We start from the raw sequence: 12,772 nt of genomic DNA, 5'->3' as shown, positions 1-12,772 counted from the left end.
TCTTTTACGAAAGTTGTACCTTTCAAACAAACCATTTGGAACTCTTCTGAGTCATTTCCTGAGTCCCAAAAAAAGCCTCTGACTCTTTCAGGAGTCATTATATGCCACGGGCATTAATGAGCTTTATATAGAGTTATGTTATTTATTGTAAATAGAACAAATCAGTGTAATGATTTTGCTCTGTTCTTTTTCTCTAGAGCTGTAAGGGCACATGGAGAGGACTGTGCCTCTTCCTTGGTCATGTTAGGAGGAGTATGCCTAGGCAAAATAAGCATATTATTTCTTGAACACTTATTTGTCTCCTAAACCAGAAGCATAAATAATTTGATTTGCATGAAATTCAATTAAATCTCTTTAATTTGAGGGTTGAGGAGAACCGGGTATTCAGCCTTTTGCCATTCCCCCAAAAGTAGAAAAATTAGATTACATTTAGTGGAACTTTGTAGGCAAAGAACCTGTTCTATCATTATGTTTTCGTTCCTCTCTGTGCTTGTTTCTGAGGAACATGTGCTGGGTCAAGTTCTAGCTATGCTATACTTAGCTGCCCTTAATGCATTATGTTCTTTCCTGCTTCAAAGAGGTCGTGATTACAGCCACTGCATTTTTTTTCTGCTCTGAACCAGATACAAAAAAAGAATTACAGACAGGAGAAAAAAAGAGCTACCGAACAACTCTTCAGTGCTCTCAAGGATCCCAGCTTTGTGATCACAGCAGACTGGCTAAAGGTATTTAATACAGATTATTCTGAGGCACTGGGACAAAAAAAAAGAGCAATACACTTTGAGAGTTATGCACAAATGCTTTGTGTAGGAAGTCTGACTAGATTTGAGTTGATGTTGCTGTAAAATTTGAACTGAGATACTGGGGAATTTTTTTCCAACTGTCTATTGCACGTCTTTAAGTAGAACTAGGTCTCAGAAACTGCACAGTACCGAAGGAAGTGATGATGTTTCTTTCTATCTTCCTCTGAAAGAATCTGCTGACCTCTTTCCATAGATGTGCTTTTGTACAGGAGGGAGAACAGTCAGATACAGCTTGTTCTATTGACAGTTGGATTTTATACTGCCTCAGCAGAGAACAAAACATATTGTACCCATTAACAACTGTAATTTCTCTTTGTACAAAGATTCAACTAGTGACACCTTCTCACTGAAGTCCTGAAACTTTGTATGCGGATTCACATTGCATGATGCTATCTTTGACCACAGTTTTTCCCCTTGTTCAGGTCCACCTAGTCTTCTCTACTGGTCATGCCTTCTATAATGGCAACATTTAATCTTCTATCATTTCCACACAGCTCTTCTAAAACATAAAGTACATTGGAAATTTCACGAAACAAAACAATTGCATTTGAGCAGTGTGAAGAACCTCTAATATTATCCTATGGCCTGTGTCAGGGGCCAGACAAGTGAGATGTGTGTGGTTTATATAAGAAAACAGGCATGCAGCAGAATACTTCTGTAGTGTTCAGGGTGGCTGATAAATAAATATTTATTTTTTAATAAAAAAGACCTGTCGCATGTTTGCTGAGGATGGAAATTTCTGGCTCAGAAACAAATGATCCTGGTCCACAGAATAGTACACCAACATAGACTTGATGTTTGGCCTATGTATGCTGAAGACAAGAAGGCCTTAGGTAGAATATAACCTTACTGAGAAATTTCTGTATTCTTAAAGCTGTTGTCTTTAATATGTGCTATCGGATTTAATGTCTTCTACACCAAAGAGAATATGCATTGAGCTTGACAGAGAACTAAACCAGATGGAGAAGGAACTTTAAAAGATGGGATATTTGACAAAACTCATTAATAGCTCTGTTGTACAGAACTTCATTAAAATGATTTCTAAGTCCAGTTAGACTGGCTATAATATATTTCTGTGCATTATTCTAATTGGCACGACCTCCATGATTATTAACAAATCACTCTTAGAGAAGCCTGTAATGCTGGTTGCCTGAAAAATGAAGCAAGCCAGTAATCAAAATATAAAGACTAGACTCTGATAGCCAAATTTGCATGGTCTGGGATTTGGGTATGAGAACCCCAAGTGTGTTCAGATAGTGCAACATCATCTCCAAACAAATGTATCACACTGTGTGCTTGGGCGAAATGTGTACTGTAAATACTGAATAAATACTGAATGAGCGTTTTTATTTTAAGGAGTAACATAAGTGCAACAGTTTGTTCCCTGCCTCCCTCTAGATTCGTGGGACCCTGAAGAGTTGGACCAAGTTGTGGTGTGTTCTGAAACCTGGAGTGCTGCTGATTTATAAGACGCCAAAGAGCGGACAGTGGGTTGGGACAATCTTGCTCCATTCATGTGAGCTGATTGAGAGACCCTCCAAGAAAAATGGCTTCTGTTTTAAACTTTTTCATCCTTTGGATCAATCTATCTGGGCTGTAAAGGTAAGTACTGTGATGAGCTGAACAACCTCCTGTTAGTCACTGAGATGTCTAAGTGCTAGTACTTGTGTCTACTGATCACTAGCTAGCGTTATCTGGCATTGATATCTAGATTTTCAGTTATTTAGTTGCTGTTAGTGGTGGCAAATTGACTACGTAAAAAGATTTAAGGACACTAAAGCTTGGTTGTAATATGGCATCAGAGGAACGCAGCACATTGTGATTATACACATATACATATATAGTATAGAAGTATACATAAATTGAGGAAAGGAGAAACACTAGTGTAGAATGAATAATAGGCCCACATAACTGACTTTGCCAAGACAAGGGTGTACAACACTGCTTTGCACAACACTGGAAGGGGGCCAGTAAAGTGACAAAAACGGCTGCTGTTGACCACAGCTTTTTTTTTCATTCTCATATCTTGTTTGTGATAGACTTGGAACTCAGTGCACTGCTCAAGACCCAACCATTACACAAAGGTGTAATTTTGAATAGGTTGCCTTAGTTTTCTCTTCTTTGAAAAGGAAGACTTTCTCTCGTTCACTTTGAGTGCTTCTTCAGCCTGAGGCTGAGACAGTGCCTTCCTGTATGCTTGTCAGCTCCAGGAATGGCCTCTGGATCTCCCTGTAATACAGATGATTGATAGTTTCTCACACTTCCTGAAATAACTTCCTGAAAGTATTGAAAAGCTACATTTTTTTTTTCTGTAAGAAGAGATAATAAAAAATAAAATTGAATGCTTGTGAGCAAAGAGGAAGACCCCAGTGCCTTCTGAAAGCACTGAGAGCAACATCTGTTGGATACCCTGAAGGTGATGAAACTCACCTGGCCTCGGAATTTTTTTCCTCTCTAAAAATAGTGACTTTGCTGAAAGTATATATTTTCTAGGAGATATTGCCAATGCAAACAAGGCTTACAAGTTACTACCTTGCTGCAGAGTGGTCTGCAAAATAAGTCTACTTGGAAAGATTCACACAACAGTGACAACAGTTTATCATCGGCATCAGTACGTGTAACAAAACTGAGGGGAAACCCTGTGAGAACAGGTGGAGCACTCCTGCTCATCCTCCAGCTAATCTTTTTTAAACACAGCTATACTATATATAAAGTCTTGGAATTTTTATTAGGGATAGAGGAAAGAATTAAAATGAACCTCAACAACCAGGGCTAAGAGCTGCTGTTTTCTGACAGCAGACCAGCTCCAGTTTGTACCCAGGTTGTTTTAGCATTATGTCCCAAAGGTTTCATTGCAACCTTGCTTCTTCAACTGTGAGTTTTGTTGCTTTGTTATACAGAGCGTGTGCCCAAGAAGGCTGTCAGTCATTTGCTATCCATCAGCAAATAAATTCCTTGTGACATGACAGGTCAACTGAATTCTTCTGAAAAGCACAGTCAGGAGAGAGAGTGAAAAAGCAAGATCAAAAGCACAGTCAAATAATGAAAAGTAGTGTCGCTGATGGATCTGAAGTGTCATGTTATACCAGAATGCCCTTCTCTTGCTATGAGCCATCCAAAAACAAATAGAGTTTTAATCAATATTTAAGTGAATTTGTGTGTATATGTATCTAATTCTTCTGTCTCCTGAGAGAAATGTGCAATGGTAATAGGAATTAATATATTAAATATGTAGGGAATATATTTCTGAAAAATATTTGTGTACAAGAGGAAGCCCAAGAGATTCAAGTTTTAAAGTCAAAGCAGTATTCCAAGTCGCTAGCTACATATTTGGAAAACTATACTTGAACCTAGGAGGATATTTCCTGAAACCTCAATTCAGCTGGAATTTGTACATGTGATAGGTGCTTTGAGCCACAGGGCAGACACCAAAATACAAATCAAGGAGTCCACCAGTGGACTGCTCAGTGTCAAATAAGCAGTCTGACAGCAGTTGAATGCTGATACTGCTAAAATACAGTTTGATGTCATTCCACAGCCTTCTTTTAGTTCTCTTGGAGCAGAATTGGCTATTCTGAATTGTCTATGTGTAACTTTGCAAAGAAAGCCTATTTCCCAATAAATAAAGGTAAGCCTGAGCTTAAACAAGAAGTTCAAGTTAATGTCTATCATCACAGAAATGAGATCTGGCTAAGCAACTTTTACTTACACAAGCTAAAATAGCTTGTGAAATTCTCAAGGATTTTTCAGACTACTATTGATGATTCTGTTTAGATTTTATCATTAGACTCAGACACCTCAAGGTAATGAGCACTTTTGGATGTGGTTAGCTCTGCTGCTCTGCAGGTATTAGGGCTCAACTGAGGGTCCAGCCCTGGAGCAGATGCCTGGTTCAAGCACTGCCCTAGGTGTTTACAACTGTGCTAACCAATTAAGTTGAATGTGCAATTATTTAACTACAGTTAGAGCAAGATGAAGTTTTGGGATGTCTTTCACATGGTAGGTAGTAGTTAAGATGTAAAACCTACCTTATAGCTGACAGCTAAAGGTATCAGGAAAATTTTTCCTATAACGCCTTTTGATTTCTAGAGTCAGAGGGTTGCCAACCTAGTAATTAACACGAGGATGTGGGCATCTGTCACATTCCTTAGCAAAGGGAGTGTACAGCTCTCAGCTGGCATGGTTTGCCCAGCAGTCCAAATGAGCATCTTAGAGTAGTTTGTATGTCCCCTTGAGCTTACACAGGGGCTAGCTGAACACAGAGTGGTAAGGCTCTTATAGACTACATCATCTGGCAAGTATTTAAAGTGGTAAATGAGTTGGAATCAGAACTGGGAATATGTATAACTTGAAATCTGTTGATTTTAAGAGTTCTGAGTCATTTCTTTAAAGAAGGAAGTCCTAATAATGGGCTTGTACTACTTCATTTGCCATTGTTAATTGTTCTCCATCATATAACACTTTTTATCTGCACCTTTTAGCGATTATCAACAGCACTTTTAATGACAGGGATTTTGCCCTTCACTTCTGCTCTCTGTTTTCTGACTCTGCAAGACTAGGTGTCCTGAAACACTATCTAAGCGAGCAAATCCATTCAATTTTTCAAAGCCTGAACACACCCTGTTTGTCAATGCCTTCGAGTATCAAATCAAATGTAAAAACAGGAATAGGTAGAAGATCATCTTTTTTTATCTTTATTGCCTATAGACTGCAGCTGAGTCACTTTTAATGAGAGATGGTCATTGTTTTGGAGGTCTCAAGCTCTGGACAAATATGATGCTCAAAGGCTGGGAGACAAGAAAGTACCACTATAGACAGAAAGCGCAATTGTCTCTGTTTTGCAGATACAAAACCTAGTTTACTTTGTGGAAATATTGTCTTTATTTTCATGACCTCTCTCTTTTCTTCTCCTTTCTGTGGGAAACAGCCCCTTCCATTCAAGAGCATGCATTACAATTGAATACTTCTCCTTGACGGAGTGACTCAGCCACTCCTGGCGTTTATTTACATGTCCGAATGTCTGTTAAAGTCTTCTTTTAACCCATTCTTTCGTGACAACCCACCTCCTTGGCTTTCTTTAATGTTGGCTCTCTGTAGCTCTACTTTTTGACTGTGGGGGGCTTCCTTCAACAGAACAGATGTCAATCTCTGATCTGAAAACACAAGTAATGGTGTTACCCACAATTCTTGAACATCTTGCTCAGCTGCAAGATAGTGAAAGGAAAAACACCCACCATTGGGAATGCTGCCTGATTACATTAATTTCATTGCAATGTCTTAAGCTGTTCTGCTCTGGATCACTAATCAAATCCCAGCTTTGCCAGCCCTGACTATTAAGCCTTTAAACACTTAATTTTGTTAGCCCTGATCTTCTTGTGAGAGGAAGAAAAGGAAAAAGAAGTGAGTAACAAAGATCCCAATTCCTCCTGGCAGCAGAAGAACCCTGCAGGTATAGAAATGAGGCTAGGCTGGGGATTGCAGTCATCTCTGCACTGCAGTTTTGTGACACAGACACAGACAGAACTTGATGCTTGTCCTTTGCTTGCACTCCATATATTTTCCAAGTTTTGTCTCTTTGGGTGAGACTCAAAAAGAGAGATCCAGATAAAACCACAATTTAACTACCAGACACCAGGAGCAGTCTTTATTAACACTCACAGCTCACTGCTTGCCAACTAGGAAGTCCTTCTCTTCAAGAGTGGGATTGGATGCGGCAAAAGACTGTGCAAGGGAACACCGTACTCAAATTGCAGGCATTTCCCTATGGATTTTAAGCACTGTATGTGGCATTCTCTAGAAACTAAAGGAAATCTGTATTTGAGCACTCCTGGAGAAAACTGCTTGTTCCACCCTGCAGCTGGCACAGTAGATATATGAGTATTCTTTTTCTACTCTCCATGTAATTCTGAAATGATATTGGCATATTTGATTTGCTTTCGTGTTGCTTGTTGCAAGATGAGGAAGAGAAAGAATTAAAGAACAGTGAGAGACTTCAGAAATGAAGGGGTGGAGGTAGGGCTCACATTTATTTCAAGAAAATTGTGACTTAAAGCACATACAATACAGACTATGAAGCTGGGCTCACTGGGTAGAGGAAAAGCTTTTTCTTCACAGCTTCTGGAGCTCAAGAGGAGAAGACAAGGAAAAAAATCAAGGCACATTGTACTGTTTGCATAAGTGCTTTAATCCAGGATGGATTGTGCCTCCGCTTGAGTCATTTCTGGACAGTCAAGCTAAAGGTGCTGCAGCTGGATGTTTACAAAACATAATCATCTGTTTTGCTACAGCTGATAAAGTAAAGGCAAAATAAGCAAACAAAGCCAGGTTTTGTTCCCAGACTCTCTGAGGCAGCTGTCCCCCCAGCCACCCCAGTATAAAAGTTCTCAACATCTCTGGATGTAGAAGTGAAGAGTTGCAGCCCATTCATATGTCCATGCTGAGAAACCTTTGGTCCTCAGCCTGTGATTTTCCCTGCCTTCTTTCCTGCAGCATGGCCTGGTCCCCACAGACAGGGTTTGCAGGACAGTTTTCCCTTTCCTTCCTTCCTTTCTCCCAGAAGAGCTACCACTGCCTCTCTGTGAGAGGTGCTCACAGCCCAAGTGCAGGCACTGCAGCTTTTATGGTTACACGTAAAGGGCATTTCATCTCTAGTGTATCAGACTGACGTGTGCAGCATAAAAGACTGCTCAGGTGTTGCATGAAGATAGATAATAGCAAATACTTGGCTGTTATTTTGTTGTTGTTTTTTATTTCCAAACCATAGGAATGAGATTCTTCCATTACTGAGAATGTGAATAAACAGAGCAGTTTTGTAGCATAGCATGGGTTAGGCTGAGTCCAATTTACGTCAGAGCTCATTAATGCTTTGGAACCACAGCAGCAACATCATGATTACTAATGAATCTCTCTCAATTACTTCTTTCCTTCTTTCTTATCACAAACATATACACGCTGCTTAGGCAGAGTAGGAAAGCACTGAATGGTCACTGTGTCATCAGTACCTTACTTCCTTTTGTGTTTATGCATTTCCAGGGCCCAAAGGGAGAAAATGTTGGTTCAATCACTCAGCCTCTTCCCAGCAGCTACTTGATTTTCAGAGCAGCCTCTGTATCGGACGGTAAGTCTGGGTCTTCATTTGATTTCTCCAATTATTTCAAGTCTGTAGAAGATAGATTGATTTAAAAAAATAAAATCTAAAGGGAAAAATAACAGCTCACTCAGTTCGAGATGACATTGGCTAGCATGGGTCAAAATAGGTCTGGCTGACTACAGGTACATTTCATATTCTTCATGAAAAGCTGCCTTTTTGGGCATGTGTATGGAAGGACCTGGGATTGTAGCTGAGATAAAAACTATAGGCCAGTAAACACTGAAGGATGGAAGAAGCTGATTCCGAAATCAGAATGAGAGGAGGTTTACCTGCTTCCTCAGTTGAAGAAAGAATTTAGTGGGTTGCCTGCCTAAGTCTACAAATAGATAGGGACCTTCTGGAGGAAAATAACATAGCGGTATGGAAAACTGTGGATAGATGCCTCTCAACCACCAGATTCTCCTGTAAACATGTTGTAGCAGGGTTGATGTTGTAGCAGGCCCAGATGGAGCCTTGTGAAACCTCATGCAAAACAATGTTCCGGCAATTCACAAAACCGTGGAAGGTAATTTTAGGTCAATATACAATAAGCATGCCAGCCTGCTACGTGAAAATCTCTCTAAATGACTCTAGAGACTGAAAATATTAGTGATTTATAAGTAGATAAGGCGATTAAAATCATGTTTTTGTTCCATTTGACCTTCAGACTACAGTATTTTTTTTGCCATAGCAAATTAACCGAGGCTGTTTTACGGATCCTTTTGTAATGCCCATGTAGTCCATGCTTGTTCAGATTTCATCTAGACTGATTTCAAGGACATAAAGGTTGTTTATGGAGCACAGTGGGCTTTACAAACAGCATGCTTCTGGTAAATAAGTTTTGCATACTCCTGAAGACTAGAAATGGGACATTGAAATGCCAAATGCAGCTCCGATGTGGCACTTAGAACAGGAGGAAAGCTTCTTCCATTATACCTGGGGCATGCTGTTTTTCCTGCTGCTGTACTCATCATGAGGTATGCCATCTCAATAGTGAAAGCTGCTTGAAGCTGCCAATACAGTGGAATGATATGAAAATAAGTGGAACTTGTACAGAGCTGTAGAAGCACATCTATTTTTTCCTACACTTCTGTAACTTATGGAACAGTACAGCTGATTTGTGTAAAGAGCTGCAGGATTTTACATGGCTCCAAGTATCACCCATCTTGACAGGAATAGATTGGTACTTAGTCTTCTGGGGAAAAAAAGTGCCTGTGAGGTAGAACCAGTAAGTTACAGGCATTTCAAATCCTAGTCAGACAGATGACCCCCAGGAGAAATATACAGAACAGTCCTGCAGAGTTCTTAGGTAACTGACTAATTTCATTCTCTGACAATCCAGATTTTGTAATTATTTTGAGATCCATGTCTCTTGTCTTTCCATCGACTCAAAAGGGAACAAAGTGGTCATTGTATACATTCAAGACAAACTGTTGTCTGATGACATCCTTTTCTTGTGGCATTTCTGTTGTTTTCTGAATGAAAACTTTATTCTAGTGAAAATCTAATGATTGAATGTTGCAGCCTGGCAAAAACAGACTTGTGGCTGAACTTCTACACTCTCTTTTTTATGATGACAGTCATAAGGCACAAAATATTAGGATAGCTTAAGATTTGTTCTTATTACCCTTGCCCATGAGGGCTCCAAGCTTGCAGTAGTCCCCAAGAGATCATGAGCAGTAGGACTTATCTAGCTGTGATCTCTCCACGTAGGTTGCACACTGTAATTCTGGAAAAGCACAAAAGGAGCCATGTCTGGCACAGGAGAACTTTAAATATTTAGAGGCCCTGTGGGAAGTTTTCTGCCAATAGAATTATTATGACTTGTATCTTAAGAGCTTAAAATAGTCACTTTCTGGAAGATATTTTTAAAGCTAACATATCGGTCAGTATTCTTAGGAAGCAGGCAGAGACTGGGCAGGTCAAAGTAGAGACACTTTAGGATGTAATACGACTTTCATTTTCTTTGCTGATTCTCTAAAGTGGGAAGGTATGGTTACCAATCTCCTCTATATTGTGTGACTCCGCAGTGTCTCTGAGGAGGTGCTGTGACTGTATTCTTTTCAACACATCCTCCCATGTTAATAGCAGAAAATGAAGAGCAGAGCATTTGGTGAATGCAGCAGTAATTCATGGAAGCCTCTGACTGCTGGGGAACACTGAGCTACAACATATGTTATACGTACAGTTCTGCTATCCAGGCAACTGTACCACGATCATCAGCTATGTGGCCTACTTTTTCTGTCAGCATTTCAGAATCCCTTTTTTCCCCTCTGCTGTACCATCTGTGAGAGACTGCTGGTAGGATTTAAGGTCCTGACTTCTGCACGGCCTGCAGAGCTACCTCCAAGCTACAGTAAATTTCACATTCACAGACCCCAGCAACATTCTGCTTTGTGATGTGTTTTAAGACACCTGGAAGGTCAAATCAGCCTGCAAGGGCCAACCTGTACAAATGCAGGATCTTTCCTCCTTAGCAGTTTCAGAAAAGGAAATTGCTTTTTCCGAACCAGTGACTGTGTATGCATTTCAGGCTTATGCTGATGATTGACTTAGAGTTAGTAATTGAAACATGTTCTGACATTCCTGCTCAGACCATTCTGAGGCTGCTCCTGAGATCCCCAGATCAATGTCCTGCAGCTCCCAAGCGATTTGAGTTGTCTGGTTGTGCATATCTCATATTGTAGATCACCTTGCCATAGGCACTGCTTCTGAAAGGGTTATGGGGAAGCTCGAAGTGGCAGGCTACCAAGGGTTAAAGGTTTAATGGTGGAGTTGCATTTCATTACTTATGTCTATCCCTTCCTCCAGGCAAATTTTGGTTAGCCTAAATAGATAAAATATTGGTTAGCCTAAATAGATAGAGCTGTGTGTAAAACCTGATGCTCTGGCTTGCAGTGCCACTGTTTCTTTAGTTTTTGCTAGGCACTTGGCCCTTTCTCCAAAATTGATGCTCTGATCTGGGGAGTAAATTATATGATTGGAATAAGAGTCATGCACAGAAGCAGTGAACCAAGGGGAAGACTGCAATTTGAAATCATCTTCACAGTGAAATATACAGCTGGGCCCTGGGAGTGCTGGAAAAAATCAGAAATCGTCTTTTTAGCTTTATGTCTGCCCTTCATAGTCCTTAGATTTTTCACAGCACCTGAAAATCCAGGCATTTGCAACTTGGCTTTGTTTAATTTGGTGCATACATTGCTCCTGCAGCAAATGGAGGAATCACACCCTTGTATCTTGACAGCCAGAGTGTAAGAAATCATATTCACAGGCACCCAAGTGGTACCACAAAATAAGAAGCACTCAGCTGAATGCCGTGACCTTAATGTTCACTGACTGAACCAAATCTGCATCTTCCTCAGCATCAGTGATTTGTGTGCATTTGAGCAAGAATTCATCATTTCCTGGTGGCAGTCTACGTTGGGTTGATTTTGAAAAGCATCTATCTTGGAAGTGAAGGCACGAGGCCAAAAGCTGGATGGCTTTAATAATTCAAGAAGTATGATCACCCCTTAGTGATGCCTGTCTGGAAGAATGTATGGTTACTAGGTGTGAGGCTTTTGAAGTCTTAATTGGCAAGAAATTCATCCCAGCTGTTCTCTAGCTTCAAAAATGTAATGGAAAAAAAGTTTAGTCCTGGATTGAGATTTCTATGTGCCATGATATGATTCCATCTCAAGCAGATCTGTGTTATTGATGAGTGCTGAGAGAACACTGGCTGGCTCCTCTGCGATCTGCTGCTCTGCTGCTGCAAAATGTGGCAGATAAACCTGGCACATCAAATTGAGAGCATTTCAAAATGAAATGTTGGGAAATGAAGAGACTGAAGAGCTTTGTTTTTCCAGTGTTGTCTGTTTGTTTGGAGGCTTTCTGTTTTTTTCTTTAGGATACTGTTGCAATTTATGATCTGTTTAAAGGTTAGGAAATACTGAAGGTATTCCTTGAAGGATTTCCTTGAACTGAGACCGGTGTAACAGCAAAAGCAATTGTTGTTTTCTCCAAGGGGGAGAAGTATTTTTTGTCACTTGGTTTCAGTAGTTCCTTTTGTCCAAGAAAATAAGAGCAGGTGCAAGCACATGCTTATTCCTGTTCAGCCTTGCAGCCTCTAGGTTTCTGCACAGTGCCAGCAGTGCCCTGTGGATGCAGGGTGTCCTGCAAGAGAAGCAGTGCTTTTTGTCTGCACGGCTGGACTGCAAGGATCACCTCAAAGGACTGTAGGGTACTTTTCCAGGCTGCTGCACCATAAGGCTTGAAGACTTCAAAACAGACCTGGGGATGTATGGTCAGCTTTGATTTTGGGATGTCACAGCATTACACATCCTTTATTAGCTCTTGTTCAAAACCTTTCAAGAAGAAAGGAACCCAGCTGTGCTTAGCAGATTTTCCGAAGTTTCCTTCTTGAAATATTCAGTCATGACTGTCTTTATTTTACTGTAGACACATGTATCAGAGGAAAAAAATATTGATGCCACATGCCAAATGATCTTCATTTGCTTAAGTGATGAAGGGGGATTGATACCGATGGTCAGCACAAGGAGCAGCTGCTCCAGAAAAGAACAGGAACTCAAGCTATAGTGCGAGTGCTCTGGTAGGACAGATAACCACTTCTGGCCCTTGAGGAATAGCCATGTCCAAGGGATCATTTTTTCCCACTGCTCCTGGAGGGAGCCAAGGGTGGATGTGTAACCCAGCCACCCAAGCAGTTCAGGTGCTGAAAGATGGCTGATGTGAAAGCTGTGCAGCCTTCGTGTGGACCACGTGCTTTTTTTTCTCCTTCTGCAATTCCTTAGGGAAGGAGTCAACTTCTCATGTAAGCAATTAAGTAATCCAGATGCCAGAG

General features: G+C 40.5%; 1 protein-coding gene across 1 annotated transcript in view; it reads left to right on the top strand.

Moving 5' to 3' along the window:
* Positions 1-12,772, top strand: part of OSBPL5 (oxysterol binding protein like 5) — an 83,946-nt gene that overhangs the window by 46,383 nt on the left and 24,791 nt on the right. Inside the window, exons 5-7 of the mRNA XM_065755221.1 lie at positions 624-725; positions 2,202-2,405; positions 7,836-7,920. Coding sequence (XP_065611293.1) covers positions 624-725; positions 2,202-2,405; positions 7,836-7,920 — 391 coding nt within the window. The remainder of the gene's footprint in view (positions 1-623; positions 726-2,201; positions 2,406-7,835; positions 7,921-12,772) is intronic.

The sequence above is a fragment of the Cyrtonyx montezumae genome, unplaced genomic scaffold (assembly GCF_038088225.1).
Source record: "Cyrtonyx montezumae isolate F1298 unplaced genomic scaffold, pur_monq_1.0 scaffold_10, whole genome shotgun sequence".
Lineage (NCBI taxonomy): Eukaryota > Metazoa > Chordata > Aves > Galliformes > Odontophoridae > Cyrtonyx > Cyrtonyx montezumae.
This window is presented reverse-complemented; position numbering and strand designations above follow the sequence as displayed.